At 57.0% G+C, this 24,131-nt stretch overlaps 1 protein-coding gene across 4 annotated transcripts in view; it reads left to right on the top strand.

Annotated features, from left to right (window-relative positions):
- TAB1 (TGF-beta activated kinase 1 (MAP3K7) binding protein 1) overlaps positions 1–7,657 on the top strand; it is a 33,641-nt gene extending 25,984 nt beyond the window's left edge. For 3 of the 4 annotated variants that reach the window (XM_059401979.1, XM_059401977.1, XM_059401980.1), the window contains 4 exons: positions 984–1,128; positions 2,739–2,961; positions 4,248–4,410; positions 5,959–7,657. In XM_059401979.1, the coding sequence (XP_059257962.1) occupies positions 984–1,128; positions 2,739–2,961; positions 4,248–4,410; positions 5,959–6,166 (739 nt within the window). In that variant the 3' untranslated portion in view covers positions 6,167–7,657. The remainder of the gene's footprint in view (positions 1–983; positions 1,129–2,738; positions 2,962–4,247; positions 4,411–5,958) is intronic. The other variant, XM_059401978.1, reaches the window with a different exon arrangement.
- Positions 7,658–24,131: the final 16,474 nt, after the last annotated feature.

Below are 24,131 nucleotides of genomic sequence, written 5' to 3'. Positions count from 1 at the left end.
TGCGGCATGTGTGTGACGTGTGTATGTGGGGGTGGCACGTGGGGGGGTGCGGTGTGGGTGTACAGGGAGTTGGGGGTGCAGGGAGGATTTAGGCGGTTGAGTTTGGAAACTTTGTCTCTAACTGCGGGGGGTTCTGTTGGCTTAATTGGAAAGTCCAGATTCAGAACAGGTCAGCTAGCACCGAGGATCCACAGTGAGGGTTCCCCCCACCTGAGCCCGGACTCCTTCCCCAGAGGCTGCTGGTCTCCCCGTATCCTGTCCTGGGGCTCCCGTGCGCATGTGTGTGGGGATGTGTCGGGGGGCAGCCACCTTCCTAAAACGCCCTCAGGTCCTGGCATACCCTTTCCTGTGCCCTGCACCCCCCTCGTTTCCCGATGGGTGCTGTGCTCCCCACTGTGCAGTGCAGGGGGGCGGGCGGCGCCCCCCCGTAACTGCAGCCAGGGGCCTGTAGCAAGGCTGCAGCAGTGCTCACCGGCCCTGCTCATGGGCTCCCGGGATGTGTCCAGACTCTGCTCTTCCACGTACCATTGCCGGGAACATCTCAGACTTGCCTCTGTGTGTGCACGCACATGCTGGAGCTTTGTGACATTCGCTGGCCCTCCTGGGTCCCTGTGCACCTGGGGAGTGGACTCGGGGTCTGAGTGGGCGTGGTACTTGTTCTGGAGAAGCCCGGGCGAAGTGGCCTTTTACAAGTGATCCCCACCTTCTTGCCGTCCCTACCGCCACCGCACAGGCTCTGTGGCCAGGAGGTGGGGACTGGGGCCAGGGTCGGGTGCCCGCAGCCGCCCCGCTGGCTCTCCAGGCTCTCAGAGCTTTACGTTAGGAGCCACGCTCAGAAGATAGGTCCGTTTTTCTGGTTTCTCTCTTTCCTCTTGTCAGATGTGCATTTGACTTTACATCCTGGGTGGATTCTTGCCCTTAGCAGCACAAATGTCCCCCGGGGCCCTCCCAAGCACAGCTCTCCGCACGCTCTCTTCCCACAGCGCTGCCAAGTCCAAGCCGATTATCGCGGAGCCCGAAATCCACGGTGCGCAGCCCCTGGACGGAGTGACTGGCTTCCTGGTGCTGATGTCGGAGGGGCTCTACAAGGCTCTGGAGGCCGCCCACGGGCCCGGGCAGGCCAACCAGGTGAGCCTGGCCCCAGCAGAACACCGCCAGCCCACCCGCAGCGCGGTGTACCCCCCGGGGGACCCAGCCAGCCCTCGGGCCCGCTCCATGGTGCTCAGGGACCTGGAGCTCCAGTTCGCAAATGCCCTCACCAGGCAGCTTCTGCGCCTTCAAAGCTCCCGGGAAGAAATGCCCGGCGCTCCAAGAACACACACCCCACCCAGAAGCCTGCTCGTTCTGGGCTTGAAGCTGGGTCAGTCCCCAGGGCCCCAGGAAGTGAATTTCCCCAGGCACATTGCTCTGGAGTGTGCCTGAGAAGGGCCCTGGTCCAGAGGAGAGCCCAGAGGGTATGACCTGAGCCTCAAGGGTCCCCTCCCTCCGCCTCCTCCTTCCCTGACTCTCCTCTCCTCTCCCCTTCTCTCCCCTCCCCCCCTCCCCTCTCAGCCGCACTTGCTTACAGCTTGTTCCTGTCTCTAACCGGTGATAACATCCACCTTTCTGGGATTGCGGTGAGGGCGAGGTGTGATAAGCTTAGGTCCCCAGTCAGTGGGAGCCCCTTATTTTTCCTGTGCTGAGAGCACACGTGTCAGACAGTTGTCCCTAATGCGTGGCTTCGAGACAGTCAACCTCAAGGATGATTTTGAAGGGAGGCTGCCTTTCCCCGACCTTGGCTAGTGAATTCAGGTTGTGTCTCTCCTTCCATTTGTGCTTCCAGTAGGCAAGTAACCTTTTCTGCTTTGTCCTCCTTTTAATTAAATATTAGGAGAAGAATGTCTCATGTGTCTATCTCCTGATAACCTATGTTCAAGGTTTTTGATTTACTTTATTTTATTGTTCCTGCCAATAGCCTTATAACCCAGGAGATGGGCTCGTGTCCACGTCGAGTTAGGCAGCTTGGGGCTGATGGAGTTCAGGGGCTTGTCTGAGGTCTTGAGGTGACAGCCGGTCACTGACAGAGCTGAGCTGAGCCCACCCCAGACAGGGCTTAGGTCATCTCCTGTGACCTGTCTCAGCCCTCCTGCCTCCAAGAAACTCTGGCCAGCCATCATGTACAGGAGTTTGTGTTTGTTGTCAGTATGATTTTTTTCTTTGCCGTTTTTTTTTTTTTTTTTTTTTTTTTTTTGGTCTTTGCCAAAGAATTACCTAGTGGCTTTTGCTGGGTTCTAGAATAAACTGGATAGTGGACTTCTCTGAGGCATGTGTTCACTCTGTATTCCGTGTTTATAACAAAAATGGCGTGACTTAGCCTACAGTAAGTTTGTTCCAGGAAAGGAAACTTGGTAATTAACAGCAACTGGTACCAGGCTTTTTCGTGGTCTCGAGTGCTCTCCCATCCATTGTGCAATTTAATCCTCTTAATAACCCAGTGAGGTGGATATTATCCCCCATTTTATTGGTGTGGAAGCCAACAGTTGGAGAGATCACAAGGTCACACCTTTTCTAATGAGAAAGTTCCAGAAGAATTAGCCAGAATACCTTGAAAAGTTCAGATTACAGGCGGGACTGCTGGAGACTTCCTTCACCTGCTCGGCTGATACTCCTAAATGCCCTGATTAGACTCTGGAGTTGCGGGCGGCGTCCTGGGCGCCCCCTCCCTTCTCCTCACCAGCTTTTGCTCCCCCTCCCCGCAGGAGATCGCCGCCATGATCGACACGGAGTTCGCCAAGCAGACTTCCCTGGATGCCGTGGCCCAGGCCGTGGTAGACCGGGTGAAGCGCATCCACGGGGACACCTTTGCCAGTGGCGGTGAGCGCGCCAAGTTCTGCCCGAGGCACGAGGACATGACCCTGCTGGTGAGGAATTTTGGCTACCCTCTTGGTGAGATGAGCCAGCCCACGCCATCCCCGGCTCCAGGTATGCACGCGTGTGACCGGGGGGCCTCCTGAGGAGGTCGTCCAGGGCTCGGGGTGACTTTGGAGGGGTGACTTTGGAGGCGTGGGCCTTGCTGCCTGGAGTGGACGTGGATCCAGAGGCCTGGCTTGAAACCGTTCTGATCTGGTCTCTGACTGTAAAGCTCTCTGAGCTGAGTTGTTGTTGTTTTTCCCTGTTGCCTGTGAAATGAGAATCCTAGCATGTGCCCGGCTGATCTTCTGAATGTCTGAGTACGTGAGCAAGCTCTTTGCCAACCTCCAAGGCCACACAATAGGGATGGTGGCTGCCACTGCTGGGGTGCCTACTGGGTACCTGGCCCTTTATGCACAGAGTTCCTTCAGGCCTCAAAACCCTAGGCACAGGGGCTCCTGGGTGGGTCAGTGGGTTAAGCCTCTGCCTTTGGCTCAGGTCATGATCTCAGGGTCCTAGGATCGAGTCCCACATCAGGCTCTCTGCTCAGTGGGGAGCCTGCTTGCCCCCCTCTCTCTCTCTGCCTGCCTCTCTCTGCCTACGTGTGATCGCTGTCTGTCAAATAAATAAACAAAACCCTAGGCGCAGGGGACACCCCCGTTTACCGAGGAGCTGAAGCTCTGGAAGGAAGAGAGGGAAGCGAGGTTAGGCATGTGGACAGAGGGGCCCCCGAAACCTGGCTCTGTCCCTGGGCCCCGCTGGGGGTGAGGCTGAGATGCTTTATTTTCTCCCTTTGGAATAACGTGGTCAGGTTGCTGGGGAAGAGAGGCGCTAGTCTTTCTCTGTTTTCGCTCCCCGGGCTGGTCAGTGTCGAAACTATCCATTCCTAGGGGCTGCCTTTCTTTGTCATTTTTCAGACAAGCAGGGCTTAGCACGTGAGCAGCACAGATGGGCTTGTTCCCCCACGGACACCGGGGTTACTGGAGTTTCTGTAACTTGTTGTTATTGTAACCGTATTTTCTTGGGCCAACCTCCACTTAACCCTGGGCTGAGAGCGCCATGGGGAGCCCGGCAGTCACCCTGTCCTCGAGGCAGCTCAGCGCATGTTCTCCTCCTGCTTTGAGCACCGGTGCCTTGCTGCCGAGAGGAGCCCCCCGTCTGCCTGGAAGAGTCTGCCATTAAACAGACGCCCCTTCACTGTCCCAAAGGGCAGCCCCGGGAGCCAGGCCTGGCTGCTGCCCACCTTCTCAGCCGCTCAGACGCTGTCCCCATGTTGCCCCTCGGCGGCTGTGTTCCCACCACCCCAGCGATCCCCGCTCAGCCACTCCCTGCAGCCCACCTCTCTCTCCCCCGACAAGCTGCAGGAGGACGTGTGTACCCCGTCTCCGTGCCGTACTCCAGCGCCCAGAGCACCAGCAAGACCAGCGTGACCCTCTCCCTTGTCATGCCCTCCCAGGGCCAGCTGGTCAACGGGGCCCACAGCGCTTCCACGCTGGACGAAGCCACGCCTACCCTCACCAAGTAAGCCCTCCCCCGCCCGCAGCCACCCCCAGCCCTGCCTCCTGGGACAGCCCCTCCGTGCAGGGATGGGAGTGGCCACGGGGCCTAGTCCTGGGCTCGAGTGATGTGGGGTGAGGTACGCTGGGGTCTTGTACCTCTCACATTCCCCACTCCATCCCTGGGGGTCCTTTCCAGACCCGGAGGCAGGAGGAGGCCGCCCTGCAGGTTCCAGCAGCTCACTGAACCCAGACCTGGGCGGGGTGGGGGATCAGGGGCCAAGTGGGCGAGGCGGGCCGGAGGAGACAGGCCGCCGGAGGAGACAGGCCGCCGGAGGAGACAGGCCGCCGGAGGAAACAGGCCGCTGTTTGTCCTTCCCGCGGGTCCCACAGACTCGCTTTCCTTCACTAGGAAGGTTCTCGTGTTCTTTTCTTTTTTCCCCATCTCCTCCCCATCTCTGAGCCTCCGCAATGACATCCATGCTTGGGGGACATTGTTTGGCCTGTGCTGGCTTGTCAGAGCCTGGGCTCTGACTAGAGTGTCCCATTTTAGCTTTAAAGTGAGTCGTCCAGTTTAAGGCGGCGGGGGGTTGGTGCGTGGAGGCAGCAGGAGGCCCAGAACTTAGGGGTGAGCAGGCTGGCCCCCCTTGTCGCTGCAGACCTGCCTCACAGGTCCATGTCTCTCCGGCCCCTTCACTTCTGTGGAATGTCCACCCCCCCCCAGCCCCACCACACCAGGGGACCGGGATCTGGTTTCCACATTCCAGCCCTGCACAGAATAATAGGGATGCCACACCCAGCCCACGCAGAGGATGTGGCCAATTGGAAGGGCCACCCAGGAGGGAGTGGTGCTGTGGGCCTCTGCCCCCCAGGGGCCTTCCCCTCTCCCTGCCCCCACTGCCGCCGCTGCTGCTGTGGGCCAGAGGGACCTGCCGGGCTGCTGAGCAGTGGGCGTCCCGAGTACGCAGGGCTGCCTGGAGGAAAGAAACCCCAGTTGGGTCCTCAGAGGCAGAGCAGGACAGCAGGGTCAGGAGAACTGACCCAGGAGAACTGGCCATCCTGCCGCACCTCTGCTTCTGGGGCCCCTGAACGACCCCTTTCCTTTGGCCTATCTCTGAGTGGGAGGTGGGCTCTGCTGTGCGTGGGCCAGGCCTGGGGGCTGGGCAGGCTGGTAGGTAGTGCCCGGCTGTGGGGTATTTCATGACAGAGCAGGTACCCAGGGAGCTCTGGCGACAGGGGGCCTGTCCCCACCAAGCCAGTGAGGAGAATGAGAAGGGGGGAATGAGGAAGGCTTTTGGGGAGCAGCTGGAATGGACCGCCTCTGTCTTGGCACTGCCCTGAGGGAGATGGTCTGTGTCCCATTCTGTCGCCATTGGGATGTATGGCGATCGAGCCCTGGAACCGAGTGATCCATTCTGTTAAATTCTAGTTCACTTGACGATTTACATAGAGCTCAAGTTTGGGAAATACACTTGATTTTTCACCTGTCATTAAGAACATTGCCCGGGCTGGCTCTGGCCTGAGGCCGGAGGGCCTCTCTATTGCTGACTGATTGTCCCCTGTGTCCCCACAGCCAGAGCCCAACCCTGACACTGCAGTCCACCACCACGCACACGCAGAGCAGCAGCTCCAGCTCCGACGGGGGCCTCTTCCGCTCCCGGCCCGCCCACTCTCTCCCGCCTGGCGAGGACGGCCGCGTCGAGCCTTACGTGGACTTTGCTGAGTTTTACCGCCTCTGGAGCGTGGACCATGGCGAGCAGAGTGTGATGACAGCCCCGTAGCCCCAGCTAGGGGATGTGGCCTGAGCAGGACCTTGCCCGGGGACAAGGGGGCCCAGCTTTGCGGCCGGATGGGCCTTTTCCTGGCATCTGCCTGTTCTGAGGTGGGGCAGGGCGCTGGGGAGCACCTAGTCCTCAGCCTGCACCACACTCCCACCCCACCCACACCCAGCCGTACTGGGTGCAGCAGAGAACGTTCTCCGAGAGCAGCCCTGCACACCAGACCTTGGCCCAGCAAAGGGGGCTGGAGGCCCCGCCCTCAGGCAGACTGAGGTGGGACCGCTGCAGTTTCTCCAGCAGGGCAGGGCAGAGGCCACGCAGACTGCGGGCCTGCTGTGTGGGGCGGACCTCAAGGAGTTCTGTGGCCCAGCCAGGGGCCTGGCAGCCGCTGCTTTCTCTAACCCCGCAGCCCTGGGCAGGGTTCCTCCCTCCCTTCTTCAGCCTCCAGACTCGAGCCCTGGGTGGCATCTGCGCCTTCGAAGCCTGCACCTGTCCCTGGGCCTCCCCAGGTTGTTTCCAGTGGTCAGTGTTCACGAAGGCCAAGGGAAGCTTCAGGAGCCTGGGCTGGCTACACCTCTGGGCAGATCAAGTCGAAAGGGGCGGGAGGTCCAAGAGGAGCCCTGGTCCTAGAGCCCACCGAAGGGGTGGGCTGGGCATGGCTGAGCCTCCGCAGGCCTGGGGGTACAGGAGAGGTCAGGACGTGCCGGGACTGAGTGGGGATAGTGGCCGCTCACTGACAAGTGAGTCTTTACTGGCTTTAAGGGAAAAACAGGTCAGGAGTCAGGCTGGTGGGGGCGTGTTGCAAAGACCCGTGGGAAAGAGGTTCTTGGATACCAGGTGGCCCAGGTGACCGGGAACCTCAGAGGCATGCCCCACTTTTGCAGACACTTAGGGATGGAATCGGAGCAGCCCAGGCCCCGAGAGCACACATTCTCTGCCTTCGGTGGGCATAGTCTGGCAGGGCTGTCCCCAGTGGCGGAAGAGGAGGCAGGCCCAGGAGACTCCCAGCTTGCCGTCTCCCACAGTCAGCAGTGGAGCAGAAGTCAGACCTCTTCATCAGTCTTGGAGGCGGCCCTGGATCCCTCCGCCCCTCTCCAGCTCCTGCCCCACAACACCCCAGACACAGCTTTTACCAGGGACCGGGAGTTGCGTGCAGCCTCCAGGGTGCCTGGACTTGAAACAGTCATAGGCAGGCTCCAAGGCCCCGCTCGCTGGGCGGTGCAGGACCCCATCTCCCTGCGGCTGAGCTAAGCGGGCAGGTGCAGGGCGGGCGGGGGACAGTCTTCGGGGAGAGCAAGAGCCTCTTGGCCAGAGGGCTGCCACCACTCGTCACTACAAGGCCATCGCTGTCCCGCAGGTGAGCAGATTTAAAGTCTGTCTCGAGGGCTTGCAAACAAAGAGAATTCTCTTCCAAGAATGTCTCTGTGATGCTGTTTGGTGTCTAGAAATAGAATCCCTTTTTTACGGCAATAAAGAAAGTAAGAGGTGGTCTTACATGCCGGGTGTTGAGTGCTGCTATTCAGTTTCCTGTGCCTCGCCGCGGCCTGGGGAGATGGGGCCTCCTCCATCCTTCTGCTCAGCGGCATTGCAGGAACGCAAACCCTAGCCTTCTAATGGGACCTGCGCGGCCGGCCTCCCAGCCCAGGCAGGACAGCACTGGGTGTCCAGCGTCCCTCCCTGTCCCCACACATCTGGAGAGGGGGGCAGTTTTCTCGAGCTACGGGCCAGGTGCTCCAGGCTCCAGGCCAGTTCTTGGTGCGTGAGGACCAGTGTGGCGGACAGAGCTCCGGGTCACCAGGACGGGCCCCCTCCCCTGTCACCAGCTAGTGGACATTCAGGGAGTGCCTTTGCTTTATTTTGGTTTTGTTTGGGTGGAGGGCTTTCCGTAAATCCTGATCTGCAAGTACCAGCCTCTCCCTGCTCTGTGGAACTTGACCCGCCTGTCTGACAAGGGCGAGTCTGCTTAGAGGCGAAAGCAAAGCTCAGTGTTCGGGTGCCCGCATCTGAGGCTCCTGGGTTCCCCTGCCCCTCCCCTGGGAAGAGCCCCACTGGCAGGATGGGCCTTTCAGGGTCTGTCCCCACTCTGGCTTCCCCAGCTGACCCTTGGGAAGCCCTCGGGAGCACTGCTGGCCTGAGACCCGGAGTCCTGGTGTCAGCCCTGCACCCTGAGAGGGAGGCGTGGGTCCCCCGTCTCTCAAGTGAGTGACTGAGGCGCAGACAGGTGGGCCCGCTCTGTCACAAATGGCCGTCCAACTCCTAGGCCTCCCGGACCTGCCCTAGCACCTGCTTTGGCCCCCCAGGCCCTGCCCAGCTGGCTTTGTGTCCCTGAACCCCGTCCTCGGTGTCCTGCACCTCCTCCTGGGCTGGCCTTTGGGGGCCGAGAGGGGCGCCGGTGTAGCTTCCTGGTTTCCTCTGGTGGATTAAGCTGTGAGGCAGAGAGGGCTAGTTTGGGGTGGGGGGTTCTGTTTTAGGATTTCAGAAATGGCAGGAGTCGGGCCCAGAAGGGAACAGGGCACCGGGGGGCCAAGCTGCGAAGCGCAGGCCCGAGCTCACGCACACGCTGGGCTGAGCCCAGCCTCTGGCCGCCTCCCACCGCCTCACTGGGGAGAGCAATCTCCCTGGGGCTGGATCACAGAGGACCAGAGAAGCCCTGTGTCCACTTGTCCCTTGAAGACATCGGTCCCCTCACGGGATGGGATGCAGTCCCCGCCTTGACTGAGGACCTGGCCTGGGTCAGACCGGATGAAGCAGGCATTCCTGAGCTGCCGTCATCCCGGGGCCGGAGGCAGCAGGGCAGGGGACCGGGACCTCTGGCAGCACCGGGAGCCCCATGGACACTCCCCATGGGGGTTTGTTCTCTGGAGTTTCCAGCCTTTGTTGGGTCCTCTCATTCTCACAAACTGACCCTGCTGCCGAGCTGCAGGAGGCACCTGGCAGGGTGTCCCCACCACTGGTGGCATTGGCAGTGAGACCTGTCAGGGGCCACTCAGGCCGCTGGAACGTCATTGGGAAAGGCACCTGATCGGGCTCTTTACATGGTTGGCTCTTTATTGTGCCTCAGGCCTCTGTGCAAATGCTACATCCCAAGGGAGGCCTGCCCTGGTCCCACTCCAGCCCCATCCCAACCCCATCTCCCTGTGGAATCTGCTTCATAGAAACAGCCTGGCATTTCTGGCTTGTTTATCTGTGTTGTCTCTCACTCACTAAGATGTACCCTCTGTGAGAGGGGGACTCTGTCTACTTTATTCCACTGGGTCCCGGCCCTAAGGTCCGTGCCAGCCATACAGTAGCTCTCACATCCGTGTTAAATGAAAATGACAAGCTGTGTGACCTTGGACAAGTTACTTGACCATGCTGAGCCTCTATTCATCTATAAAATGAGGAAACCAGCTTTTTTTTTTTTTTTAATTTTTTTATTTTATTTTTTCAGTGTTCCAAAATTCATTGTTAACGACCAACTTCTTAATAAGATTCCCCGCAGGCTTGAGTCGCCATAGCTAGGAGACGGTAAGGACTGCACTGCCCCACAGATGTGGAAATGGACAAGAGCATGAGCACGGATTTCCGCGCTCTCCCTGCACACCCCCCACACACTCTAAAGTCCCGTATAATGAAGGCTCCCCCCGGGACCTCCCATGGAACAGGTGTACTGGCAGCTTCCCCCAGGAACCCAGACATTGGGGAGTGGGGGTGTGCCGCTTGCTCGTCTCAGCCAAAGCCCGGAGGGAGGCGATCTGCTGGGCTCCTCGACGTTTCTTCCAACAAGGGCATCTTTCATGATTTTTCCTTCTGGGCCCCCTATTTTGAAACCAAACAAGGGCGCAGATCACTGCCAATCCAGACAGGCTCGGCATGAGCACGCGCTTTGTTCCCACGCAGAGGTGATGTCAGCCCCGAGCAAAGACGGGCACTTGACATTTCCACGAGCCTGGGCAGCCTCCCCCAGGACAGACACAGTGTCTGGCAGCCGGCTTTGAGGAATTACGGACACCAGTTTGCAGATGCCGGCCCTGCCTTCGAGACCCCCAGAGAGGTCAGAGGACCCCACGATGTGCGGATCGGTTGTTTGGTCCAGCACCTTGCTTTGGCTCCCCCAGCTCATGCGGTGGGCTGGGGCAGGGACGCGGTGGGGCCTGGACCTCCACCGCTTCCTCAAGGCCAGAGCCCCAGACAGTCTCCACACCTTCCATAATCAAGTTCCTATGCTTGTAACCTCAGCAAAGCCAGACGGGACTGAGCTCGAACCTTCCAAAGCTCCAGCCTCCTGCTTCCTGGCCCCTACTGTGTTGGAGTCACTCGTGTGCTTGCTCCTTCCTCTCCCCCCGCCCTGAGACCCCCCGCCCCGAACCCCCTCCATCCTAGAGTCTCCTCTAGGCATCTCAGTAGCCATCTGGGCAGCGTCTAAGGAGTGTCAGAGGAACACGGATGGATAGACGAATTGCTTAAAGAAGAGCTTCTGAAACTTTCTACAGCAGATACCATTACCTCAGAGAAAACTACTCCTACCCCAGCAACCCCAGAGTTTTAGGGGTTCTAAGAAATTAGATGTCTCCGTTTATTTTGAATTTCAAGGTGAATTCTGTAGTCATATTCATAATATCAAATGGGTCTTTTTTTAGTATAAAAGCAACTTTTTTTTTCTTTTTTCAGATCTAACATTTAAAATTACATTATCGAGTCATTTGATACTTTAAGAAGTGAACCACGTTGGCCCCGTGGCTCCCTAGAGCCAATTGCCGAGGGCCAGGTTGGGAACTTTCCAGACCTTTGTTCCGCAGAGGGCCCACCTGGGCTGCTCCCCACACCCAGAGCCTCCGGTCAGAATTTGTCTGTAGGTCTACTGGGTCCTGTCATGAGCCCCCCTCCCCATGGGACACATGTGGAAATCAAATACAGGCAGAAAGTTTGGGCAGAGATCTGGGGAGAGAGATGTCAGCTCAGGCTCAGAAAGAACTTCCCAACAGTGTCCAACGTGGACAGTCTCGCCGGCTGCCTGTGAGAGGTGAGGAGCTGCCCGTCAGGACGGGTGTGTGAGAAGAGGCTGTCCCCGCCTGGCACCTGAGGGTCTGGGGGAGGACAGAGCCGCAGGCCCCCGCCTGGCTGCCCATTAGGGCCAGGGGGCGATGAAGACCAGAGCTAATACAAGGACAGATTCTTCAGCTCCACCCTCGCCTCCCAAATCCAGAGGGAAGCCCAGGAGTCTGGACTCGGACAGGAGTGCAGGCTCTTCCCCAGAGGCAGGGCTGGCCGCCTTCTGCCATCCTGCCCCCCCCCGACCGTGGCCTTTCTTGATCCGGTGCTTCTGGAAGTCCGGCCTCTGCATGCCCCCTGGGTGACCTTGGATGAGGACCAGAAACTCTCCTATCCTAGGCTCTTCCCCAAATACAGCTCAGTTTTTTGTAAAAACAAAACCGTGACGACTACTGTTTAATGAGTTCTCACTACGTGCCAGGCACATGCTGGACACGCAATGTCGCCTGTCACAGTTAACGACTTAGCAAGGAGCAGATCCCCTGCCCAAGAGAGAAGGAAACCCAGACCTGGGACAAGCAAGCTGCCCGGGTAACACAGAGGGGAGACGTGAACTCAGGACTTTTCTCTCGGCACCACGATGTTTCCTCCTGACTTTCAAACCCCTTCCCGGGGTTGGACGGGGATGTCTCCATGCCGGTTTAACCCGATGCCCCCCAAGGCAGGAGGGAAGCTCTCATGCCTGCCGAGGACGCTCTGAGATCTGAGATTGTGCTGGGGTTGTGTTACCTGGTCTGATTCATCCCTTGGGTCTGGGGACAAGGGAGGTACCAAGCCTTTCCCAAGCCTTGCCCCTCCGCTGCCGACCGAGCAGGAATCAGCCACAACCTGTCCTGAAGAGCTCACACCCCGGGGGTACCCCTGACGAAGACTTGGGGGCTCCTGGCAGGTTGCCTGGAAGAAGTGAGCCTGCCTCTTGAAGGAAGGACAGGAGTCGCCGGGTTAAGGAGAGAGGAGAAGCAGCCTCTGAGGACAATGAGAAAGGCCAGGAGAGAGCACAGCCTGGGGGGTGGAGGGCCTATGCGTGGCAAGGCCTTGGGGTTCGGGCAGGCCTTTCTCCAGAGGCCGAGGGGAGACAGGGCACTTCAGTGAGGGAACGTCGGGCTGTCCATAGGGCAGGTGGGAGGGGCCTGGGAGGGGAGTCCAGCGGTGGAGATGGCCGAGGTGGCTTTCCAGTCCCTTTGGAGAGAACCAACCCCTCTAGCTGACCCCCAGCAGGACCTGGGAGGTGATGCACACAGCAGAAGCAGCTTCTATGACTTTGAGGAAGGCACATGAAGATGACGGGCATTTCAGGCACCGGGAAGGAGAGTTTTCAGGCTGTGCAGTGGTTCCACCATGAGGTCCTCTGGCCCTGGCCCGCCAGCTCCCAGCCTGCACCCTCCTGGGCCAGATCAGTTCTCCCCAACCTCCTCGGACTGGGCCAGAGCCCTTCGTGCATCTCTGTGCCGATGCTTTCCCTGCTGCCCGGGAGGCCGTTTCCTCAGAGTGAGAACTATTCATTCTTCAGGACCTGACTAGGATCAGCTCCCTCTCCAGGCATGCCTTCCCTGGCTTACCCTCTCCCCGGCACCCCTGCCCTGGGGCCACGGTGAACCTGGGGCTGAGGTACGGACCCACAGACTCTGGTCTCAGGGTCCCAGCCATCAGCGCGGGGCTGTTTGTGGCCCTGGAGGGAGGTGGACCCAGCTGTCCCGAGGGAAGGAGCAGGACCCCACTCAGAGCAGCCAGGAGCTCAAGCAGGTGGGTGACCCCGGGCTGGGGCAAAAACACATTGTGACGTCGGTTGCTGCTGCCCTTCGGAACAATTTGTTACTTAAACTGTAACCCCTGGAGGATTTTACTAGTTGCCAAGCACATTTAGATATGGCCTTAAGAAACACTGATACTGGGCGCCTGGGTGGCTCAGTGGGTTAAGCCGCTGCCTTCGGCTCAGGTCATGATCCCAGGGTCCTGGGATCGAGTCCCGCATCGGGCTCTCTGCTCAGCGGGGCGCCTGCTTCCCTCTCTCTCTGCCTGCCTCTCCATCTACTTGTGATATCTCTCTGTGAAAGAAAGAAAGAAAGGAAGGAAGAAAGAAAGAAAGACACACTGATACTGCCAACAGGTCTTTGGGGAGAAGGACGATGGACGACCGGGAAGCTGGGCAGCTGGGGATGCCCGGCTCGCTCAGGGCGGAATGCCGCCCCCTTCACCGAAGCCGAGCACCCGGGAACGCCTGGTCAGCTCAGGGTGGAACGGAAACCGCCTGCTTTCCGTTTTTCGTGATCACTCCTTTCTCTTCCCAGAAGTGCTCGTTGTTAGGTAGATGAGTCCTTTGAATGTGCTTGGTTAACTAGAAACCTTGCCCTCCGCCTTGCTGGCCTGCAAGATGTGACTAACGTGTGACCTTCATCCATCCTTCTGTTGGCTATTGTTTTCTATCCAATAAAAGTGAGACTGTGGAGTTGCTCGTGGCAGCCGTCCTTTTCGACTGTGGTCCCCTGCTCCCAGTCTTTTGCAGCTGACTTGTTTGTGCCTAATTCTTCTCTCGTCGCCGTCGCCGACTGGAAGCGGCCGTCGGTGGGTCTCTTCTCCTCCCCAAAAGTACTAGACATGGTACTTGACAACTGCAGTGGTATCAAGACGAATGGATTATTATAGAGCAAAACATTTTCTTAGAACCAAAAGTTAATTCTTGGGGTGCCTGGGTGGCTCAGTCCCCGCCTCACCCCAGTCTCTATCTCCTTCCCTGTGTGTCCTTGCCTTGGTGCTCCAGCAACAAAGTGGTCTGGGAAGCGGCCATGTGTACCGTGCAGGGGCTGTGGCAGGGAGACAGAAGGCGACCAGAAGTGTCACAGCTGACACTCCTGCCTCAGAGGGGCTCACAGTCTCTGGGCTACAGCCAGCCAGCCCTGAGCTCTGGCCAGAGTGAGTCTTGAGACCCGGGCTGAGGGGGGGACCCTCCTGGAACAGGCTTCCCAGAAGGTTGCCCACAGTGGGGGGCGGGGGTTGCTGGAATCTTGCTAAAGGACTCGGGCTTCTTGGGACTGGCAGGCTGGTCTTGGCCTGACAGCTTAGCTAAGGATGGCAGATCGAACACACACACCAAGTGTCCCCCCTCGCCAAATCCCAGGAAGGCTTTCATTCTGAAGTAGAGACACAAGCGTGGGGCAAGCTGGACGGAGACCGAACTGTGCAGCCCTGAAGCTGGGGAGTTAAGTGAGGGTAGAGGCGGCTGAGTCGGGGGCTCAGAAGAGCCGCCTCCCAAGTCAGCTGGGGCGGGGATGTGCTGAGCCCCAGCATGAGGAACGCCACACAGCCAGCAAGGGCTCGGCCCCAGCGGGCAGCGCCAGGTGGGGATATTGGATGGGGGCAAAATATGGAGCAGCCGGACTCCTGAACCCCCTTTCAGGACGTGAGACCTCGGGGGCCACCTGCCCACCCCAGCCCCAGCAGAAAACTGGAGTTAGGTTTGCTGATGGAAAAGCAGCTGTCCCTGGCCTGGGGATGGGGCATCGAGCTGAAAACAGGGAGCCAAGTACAGGGAATTTCGAGTGCTGGGGACCCTGTCCCCTTGCCCTACTCCCAGCAACAGCCAGGCCTTTGCCCCCCAGGCAGCACACTGAAGGTCCTCTCCAGAGAATCGGGTCCTCCCAAGGATAAAGTCCTAAAAATACTGACAAGCTGGGGCACCTGGGTGGCTCAGTCGATTAAGTATCTGACTCTTGATTTCAGCTGGGATCATAATCTCGGGGTCCTGGGATCGAGCCTCATGTAGGGCCCCACTTACAGCAGGGAGTCTGCTTGTCCCTCGCCCTCTGCTCCTCCCCACCCCTGCCCCTCTCAAATAAATGAATAAAATCTTTTTTTTTAATATTTTATTTATTTATTTGACAGAGATCACAAGTAGGCAGAGAGGCAGGCAGAGAGAGAGAGGAGGAAGCAGGCTCCCTGCTGAGCAGAGAGCCCAATGCGGGACTCGATCCCAGGACCCTGAGATCATGACCTGAGCCGAAGGCGGCGGCTTAACCCACTGAGCCACCCAGGCGCCCCTAAATGAATAAAATCTTAAAAAAAAAAAATACTGACATGGACTTCTCCAAAAAGTACGCCCCCCGTCCCGCCCAAGCTCCCTTCAGTGGTACTCAGGTGTCTATCCTAGCACACCCTGAGAACCTAGGTGACTCTGTAACAATGCGTGTCCAGAGCTCTGAGACATAAGTAAGAAGAATGCTAAAATGACGAAAAGCAGCAGCCACGTGACCCGGCAATTCCCGCCCCAGGAAACAAAAACATAACCACCACACAGAAAGCATACACACACGTGCATTACTCAGAAGGCGGAGACGACCCCACTGTCCATCCGCGGGGTTGGCAAGTAGTGGGGTACCCACACGACAGGGTCATCTCCAACCATAAAACCAATGAGGCTCTGACACCTGCCACAACCAGGATGAGCCTTGGGGACATTGTGCTGGATGAGAGAAGGCAGACATTAAAGGTCCTATATTGTATTATTCCTTTCAAATGAAATGTCTGGAATACGCAAATCTGTAGAGACAGGAAGCAGATCGGCGTTTGCCAGGGGGAGGCGGGATGTTGAGTGATTGCTTAATGGGTGCATTTTTCTAGGGCGATGAGAAACTCAGACTCTAGAAGGAGGTGATGGGTGCACAGCACTGTACACTTGGAAATGGATTATTGTGTGTTATGTGAACTTCACCTCAACTAAAAATAAATAAGAGAACAGCCAAGTCTTCCGAGCTCTAGGCGGCTCCTCTAGGCTTGGAAAGCACCTAGATGGATGGACCTGCTAGATTTAGCATCCCAACACAAAGACAATGCTAGCCTGAAACGCCAGGCTAGATTCTCCAGCAGTCCCATTTTAAAAAGGAACAAGTGAAATTAATTTTAATGTATTGTTTCTTGAACCCGGTATAGATAAAACGGTATCATTCTGACACGTAATCAACATAAATACTACTAACAAGATCTCTCCTTCATATGAAGTCTCTTTGAAATACAGGTGTATTTCCCTGCGCAGGACATCAAAACGCAGCCAGCCCCATTCCGGGGCTCCTGGCTCATGCTCCCCTCGCTGGAAGGGACAGCTCTAGGGTGTCTCACACTGGAGTCTCAGGACAGAAGCTGCAGAATATGAGGATTTAAAATTCTGTGGGTGTTGGGGCACCTGGGTGGCTCGGTGAAGCATCTGCTTTGGGCTCAGGTCATGATCCCGGGGTCTTGGGACCAAGTGCCGCATCGGGCTCCCTGCTCAATGGAGAATCTGCTTCTCCCTCTCCCTCTGCTGCTCTCCCTGCTTGTATTCTCTTTCTTGCTCTGTCAAATAAATAAATATCTTTAAAATATAAAGTAAAAATTCATGGGCGTTGAATCTGTGAAATTTAAAAATAAAGAAGCTATAAGCCTACTTGGGGTCATCTGAACAATCGCATTAGAAATAAGTCCTCAATCAAACATAGAATTACAGTTTGATTCAGCAATTGCATATCTGGGTATCCATGCGAAGTAAGAACAGGAACTTGAACAGATCGTCATACACTAACATTCATGATGGCGAAAAGATACGAGCAACCACTCACTGATGCCCCTGAGGAACGAATGAATAGAAAAGCCAAATGTGGTGTATACATACAATAGGGTATTATTCAGCCTTAAAAAGGAAGGAAACCTTCAGGGGCACCGGGCTGGCTCCGTGGGTGGAGCATGCGACTCTTGATCTTGGAGCTGTGGATTTGAGCCCCACGTTAGGAGTAGTGCTAAAACATAAAATAAAAATTAAAGGCAGGAAACTCTGATGTTGCTCCAACACGCAAACCTGGAGGGCAGTAGAATAAGTGCAATAAGCCTGTGGCAAAAGGACAAATAGTGTGTGGTTCCCTCCTAGGCAGAATGTGGAGGACTCAAGTTCATGGAGACGAGAAGGAAGTAGAATGGTGGTCGCCCCCAGCGTTGCGGGCGGGGCCTGGGGAGGGATAGTTTCAGCCTGGGAAGAGGAACTAGGTCTGGAGGTGGCTAGTAGTGCAGGTTGCACAGTGCCGTCCGGTATTTGATGCCTCTCAGATATACCCACATGAATGGTTAAAATGGTAAATTTTATCTTATGTATATTCTACCCCAGTGAAGACAAATACATCCTACCACCCGGGTTTGGGTTCCTGTTGCTCAGGGTGGTTGAGACTACGGTCACTGGTGGGGGGACCACGCAGGCAGTGACCCAGCTGTGCCCCGCAGGATGGGGGACAGGGAGGTGACCAGAGGAGACTCAGGGAGGAGGGAGGACCGCCACCCTCCCTCCCACTTAAGAACCAGACCCGTCTGTGCTGAGAACCAGCAAGATCCTTCCCTGTTGTGAGTTTGAACTTGCGTTGCTTCTGCTGCTGGTCACGTTGGGTTCTGTGACTTTCCTTCAGTTTTTTTTTTTTTTTAAAGATTTTATTTATTTATTTGACAGACAGAGATCACAAGTAGGCAGAGAGGCAGGCAGAGAGAGAGTGAGAGAGGGAAGCAGGCTCCCTGCTGAGCAGAGAGCCCGACACGGGACTCGATCCCAGGACCCTGAGATCATGACCTGAGCCAAAGGCAGCAGCCTAACCCACTGAGCCACCCAGGCCCCCAGCTCCTTCAGTTTTCATGTTGGAGGCCAGCACGAGCAGGGGAGATTTACTCCTGGCTCTGAGTCTGTGCATAATTAAGAAACACTGTAATAGGGGTGCCTGGGTGGCTCACTGGGTTAAGCCCCTGCCTTCGGCTCAGGTCATGGTCTCAGGGTCCTGAAGCTCTCATGCATTACCTAGTTTTGAGCAATGCTGTGACTTGGCTTCTAGGTTTCTGTCCCCCTGCCTTTTTAAAAAGATTTTATTTATTTATTTGACCGAGAGAGCAAGAGAGGGAACACAGCAGGGGGACTGGGAGAGGGAGAAGCAGGCTTCCCGCTGAGCAGGGAGCCCACTGTGGGGCTCGATCCCAGTACCCTGGGATTAGGAACCAAGCCGAAGGCAGACACTTAACAACTAACGATGGAGCCACCCAGAGGCCCCTAGGGTGTTTTTGTTTTTTAATATTTTATTTATTCATTTGACAGTGAGAGAGAGAGAGATCACAAGTAGGCAGAGCAGCAGACAGAGAGGGGGAAGCAGGCTCCCCGCTGAGCAGAGACCTCCCCCAATTCGGGGCTCGACCCCAGGACCCTGAGATCACTACCTGAGGCAGAGGCTTAACCCACTGAGTCACCCACGCGCCCTGCCCCTAGGTTTCTGTCCCTTGAGACATAGTCATCTCTACATCCCCAAGGGGCCAGCATCTGTGGCCAATCTCAGAACCATTTCCTGAGTGAGGAAGTAAGTGCATGCAAGCATAGAAGGAGGAAGACTTTATGGGCAGGAGAATCTAGGAAGGCTTCCAGGAGGAGGGGAAAGAGGGAATGCAGGTTGAGGAGTAGAAGATGGGGCAGGGCGGGAATAGCTTGGGGCTAAGCACCAGCCCGGGCCCAGAGGATATTGAGCGAGATGAGACGAGGCCCTGCCCAACTGCCCTGTCACACCTGGGACCCAGCTGAGTCCTGCTGTCTTGGTTGGTGGGCCAAGGGGACCGCCTTCCGCATCAACCCCCGCACCCCCCAGTGAGATGCCCCTCCCTCCTCCTGCCCCACACCCGGGACGGTACCACCTCCTCTCCCAGCCCCACCCACCTGGCCCTGCCTCCAACACCTCAGAACTGACCTCCCACGGCCCTACTGCGGAGCCACTCATTCACTTACAAATATGCAGTGGGAGGGAGCCTGATTAGGTCTGCCGTGATGGAAACAAACTATGGCCCTGCCCCGGGAAAGACAGACAGCAAACAAGGAAACAGTAAGTATATTGTATGACATCAAGCAGTAACAGGTACAGAAAACAAAAGAAATCAGGGGAGGGGTCCTTCTGCCACCTTCTCGGGGCCCTCAGCTAAGTCCAGTCCAGGCCCCTCCAGGGATGGCCGCCTGGCTTCAGGAGGGCCTGGCTTCGGAGTCTCAGGGTCTCCTCCCGCAGGATGGGCTCAGGGTTACGGGAGAGAACACTGCTGGGATCAGTGGGGCCCAGAATCCCCTGGGGCTGGCCCAGGGAGGGAGAAGTGGCCGTCCTCCTGGCTCCCGAGCCCAAGACCCAGATCTATCTCACAGGTGTTTTCTAACACAAAGGTAAGAGGCCTGGCTTGTGCCCACTCTCTGTGGGCCAGGAGTACAGGTAACAGATGGTCCCTCTGTGGCCTCGGGGTCTGCCATGGGACGCTCGTTGCCAGGGGCCCAGTGCCAGGAGGGCTGGAGAAGGAGGGGCCGACTGCTCTGAGCTGGGTGCTGAAGGAAATGCGGCAGGAAAGCGGGAGATCGGGGGCGCCTGGGTGGCTCAGTGGGTTAAGCGTCTGCCTTGGGCTCAGGTCATGTTCTTGGGGTCCTGGGATGGAGCCATGCATCAGCCTCCCTGCTCAGTGGGGAGCCTGCTTCTCCCTCCGCCCTGCCCTACTGCCCGTGCACTTGCGCACACACGCTCACGCACACTCTCTCTCTCTCTCAAATAAATAAACAAAATCTGAAAGAAAGAAAGAAAGATAGAAGGAAAGAAAGAAAGTAGGCGATCTGAAGTTTAGGGCTCTCTCCATATGTGCCAGCGCCGGGTCCTCCAGACCTCCCCATGCCTCAGTTTCCATGTCTACGAAGTGGAGATGGTCCCTCCCAAGGTGGTAGGAGGAGCAGACCGTGGTGGGGAGCCTGTCCTCCACGAGAATGAGCTGTTTTTTCAGTTGGTGATAATCTCGGTGGCAGAGGCAAAGTGGACCCTGGAAAAACGGGATGTGGTTAGCTGGAGCCGTGTCATGTCCTCCCGTAAGCTCCAGAGAAGCCATTTCCTGTGAGCTGCCGTGAATATGATCAGGAAGCAGCCCTGGGGGCGGGGGAACACTGGATGGGATTCCAGGCTGGGCTCCATCTCTTTCTTGCTGTGTGGCGTGGCCAGGTCACTCCCCATCTCTGGGCCTCTGCTTCCTCTTTGGGGTCTGGTCATGATGATAGCTCAGGGCCCCGAGAGCACCCCCTAGGAGGCCAGCCCGAGGGACCCAGTTGCTTTGAACCCCCACCCCCTGGGGGGAGTGATATAATCCTCTTAGGCAGCCCTGGCACCCATCCAGGCTCCTTCCTGTGCAGAGATGACCAACAAGATAAAGCGAGGCCAGCATGTGGGGACAAGGCTGCCAGGAGGCAGCAAGCAGCAAGCAGTGTGTCCAGGCCAACAGGAAGGAGGGGTGGGGGGTGGGGAAGGGCAAAGCACACGCAGGTGGATATGGACCCCCCACTGGGGACAGACCATCTGTGGACGGCAGCAGTGGGGGCCCCTGGGTGGTCTTTGGGGGATCCTGGTAATCCTCCAGGCTCCATCAGCCCCAAATAGGCCTGCTGGCTACAGAGGGCAGTTTAAGAAATATCCCTTCCTTGGGCACTGGGCTGGTCCAGTTGGTAGAGCACAGGACTCTTGATCTCGGGGTCATGTGTTCAAGGCCCACGTGATAGATACGTAGAACTTACATGTAAAAGAAAAAGAAAACATCCCTTCCTTAAGATCACCCTGCCCTGCACAAGCCCTTCCTTTGTAGAAATTTGGTCCCATGGTCCCTGGGGGTGGACTGCATGCCTCACTTTCTGGCAGTTTCTCCAAGAGGAGGGCCAGAAATGGGCTGGTGGGAGAAGGCGGAGAGCCCAGCGAGAGGGTGAGAGCTGGGGCTTGGGGGGCGCTCTGTTCTGGGCTGGAGGCTCCCACCACCCTGAGTTCTGTGGACCTGCAGAGCCTGTCCACACCTTGCCTCCATGAGGGTAACCCCAGTGGGTGACCTCAGCGGGGGAACAGGGGTTTGGTGGCCCTGGCAGAGGTCCGGCAGCACTTGCCCTGCGCCCCTCCAGTTAGCCTCTCAGCCTCGGCTGGTGGCCACGGCTCACTCAGTCTGTATCAGATTGTCCCAGAAGAGGAAGGACCAAGACCTCTGGGCCAACCCGTGTTCCGTTCTCCACACTCACTTCCTCTGCCTCCTCACCCCATTCCCTGCATGTCTCCCCGGTTTTTTTGGGTGGGGGGAGCAAGTCCCAGAGAGGCGACGTTCCTTACCCAAGCCACCAGTGGAAGCACGACTTGAACTTGAACCTGCCACATTGTGGTGATCCTAAGAGTTCAGAAACAAGAGTTCAGGACTTAAGTGTATCAGTTAACTGTTGCTGAGTAACAAACAACCCCCAAGCCCTGGACCTCAGAGCAAACACCAGCATGGATTAGCTCACGACTCCGTAGTTCGGGAAGAGCTGGCAGGGACCCCTTCTCTTCTGCGTGCATTACTGTGTGGGGCGTCCGACCTGCCTCTCTCTGGGGTCTGGGGCTGCAGCAGGGGAGCTCGGCAGCCAGGGGTGGGCAGGGCCTCTCTCCTCCATGGTTTCTGGGGCTTCTTCCACGTGGCCTTTCTCTAGTGGGGTCCTCCTCTTTCCTTATGTGCCTCTGGCTTCGAAGCTGGAGGAAATGGACAGAGTAAAGCCTTTGAAAGCCTAGGCCTGAATTCTGTCACTCCCAAGTCCTTCTTTTGGTCAGTGCACACCCCACACAGGCTACCCAGATGCCAGGGGAGGCAAGATCGCAGACTGCGTGGCCGAGTGACGGGGATGGGAGGAATTGTGGGCAGTTCTTCTTCCACGCGAGGATCCTGCCCTTAGAGTGGGCCACTGCTTGCTGTCAGACTTCTGTGTGATGGGCTTGGGAGAGTGGATGGTGACCCCGGGATTGCAGAGGAGGGCAGGCCCAGGGAGCTCCAGGGCCTGGCTGCGGGAGGCCGAGAAGGCGAGGCTGGCCCTGGCCAGGCCTAGGGGGCCAAAGGCCTCAGAGCCTCTCTTCAAACCTCTGGGTCTTACCCTCCCTGGCCCCATCTGCTCAGCTGCCCAGTTCCCCCAGGATAAGGTGGCTGAGCCCTGGGCGCCTGGGTGGCTCAGTGGGTTAAGCCGCTGCCTTCTGCTCAGGTCATGATCTCAGGGTCCTGGGATCGAGTCCCACATCGGGCTCTCTGCTCAGCAGGGAGCCTGCTTCCTCCTCTCTCTCTCTGCCTGCCTCTCTGCCTACTTGTGATCTCTCTCTGTCAAATAAATAAATAAAATCTTTAAAAAAAAAAAAAAAAAGGTGGCTGAGCCCTAGTGGGGAATGAGGCCGGGCTTGCTCGTCTTGTTGGTGACAACTGTGCACAGGCCCTTGCCTGGGCTTTGCGGAGATGCTGAGCTGGCTGGGAACAATTCCGTAGCCCCGGCCCTGCCCTGCCCGGGGCCCCAGGGAGGGCGAGAAACTTCCTCTCTGCAGCCACCCCAGCCTCACAAGTTCTGAAAAAACGTTGGCTCGAGATTGTGACATTCACTGGTCAGCGGGGAGGAGGCCATGCAGATCCTTTGCCCACCTCCGCCCCCAGACATCCTCAGAGACCTGGCAGCGGCCACCTAGCGCGGGCTCTGGAGGTGGGTCCCCACCCTGCCGCTCATTAGCTCTGTGAGCTTGGGAAATTTCATTCCGTCTCTGTGCCTCAGCGTGCTCATCTGAGACATGGGAAGAGAAAAAGGCGGGCACGGCCACTCTGCATGGGCCGTGCTCTAAGTGCTTTCATCCAGCTGCTTATACAAGCCTCCTGACAACCGGGGGGTCAGGGTGTGCGCCCCTCTCTTACTCACTCAACAGCTAAGGAGTTGAAGGCACAGAGAGGTCAAGGGACTTGCCCGGGGTCACAGAGTAAATCACCATTCCAGAGCCCATGCTCTACCCACCCCCTTGCCTGCTGCCAACCTCCTGATTCCTTTTCCTAATCATTACAGTGAAATGCACATCACACGAACTTGACCCTGCCCAGGTCTGTGGCACGCTGTGCCTTCGTGCTGTTGGGCTGCCTTTGCCACCCATCCGTCTCCAGAGCTCTTCGTCCTCCCCAAATGAAACTATACCCTTTATTTTTTTCTCTTATGATTTTGTCTATTTATTTATTTATTTTAGAGAGAGAAACAGAGCGAGGGCATGAGGGGAGGGGCAGAGGGAGAGGGAGAGAGAAGCAGACTCCCTGCTGAGCACGGAGCCCCATGTGGGACTTGATTGCACATCTCGAGATCATGACTTGAGCTGAAATCAAGAGTTGGACACTCAACAGACGGAGCCACCCAGGCGCTCCTGAAATGACACCCTATTTAAACCGTAATTCCTGGGGCGCCTGGGTGGCTCAGTGGGTTAAAGCCTCTGCCTTCAGCTCAGGTCATGATCTCAGGGTCCTAGCATCGGGCCCAGCATTGCATCGGGCTCTCTGCACGGCGGGGAGCCTGCTTCCCTTCCTCTCTCTCTGCCTGCCTCTCTGCCTACTTGTGATCTCTGTCTGTCAAATAAACAAACAAAAAAATTGTTTTAATGTTTAAAAAAAAATAAACCGTAATTCCCCATTCTCCGGCCATCGTCACTCTTCCTGTCTCTGTGAACTTGACTCCTCTGGGTACCTTGTGTAAGAGAAGTCACGCAGCATTCGTCCTTTTGTGACTGGCTCCCTGCGCTTTGTATCGTGTCTTCCAAGTTCGCCCGTATGGCCCCACGCGCCAGCATTTCCTCCCTCGTGAAGGCTGAGTAATATTCCGATGTACACAGACCGTTCATCCGTCACTGGACCCTTGCGCTGCTTCCCCTTTTGGCTATTGTGGATAAAGATGCTATGAACATGTGTGCATCAGTGTTTGTTAATACTGCTTTCGGTTTCGGGGTGTATGTACCCAGGAGTGGAATTGCTGAATCGTATGAGAAGTCTGTGTCTTACTTCTTGAGGAACTGCTGTACTGTTTCCCACAGCGGCTGCACTGTTGTATTTTCCCTCTGGCAAAGCACAAGGGATCCTGATTGCTTCTTGTACCCCAGGAGAA

The sequence above is a fragment of the Mustela nigripes genome, chromosome 6, assembly GCF_022355385.1.
Source record: "Mustela nigripes isolate SB6536 chromosome 6, MUSNIG.SB6536, whole genome shotgun sequence".
Classification (NCBI taxonomy): Eukaryota; Metazoa; Chordata; class Mammalia; order Carnivora; family Mustelidae; genus Mustela; species Mustela nigripes.
This window is presented reverse-complemented; position numbering and strand designations above follow the sequence as displayed.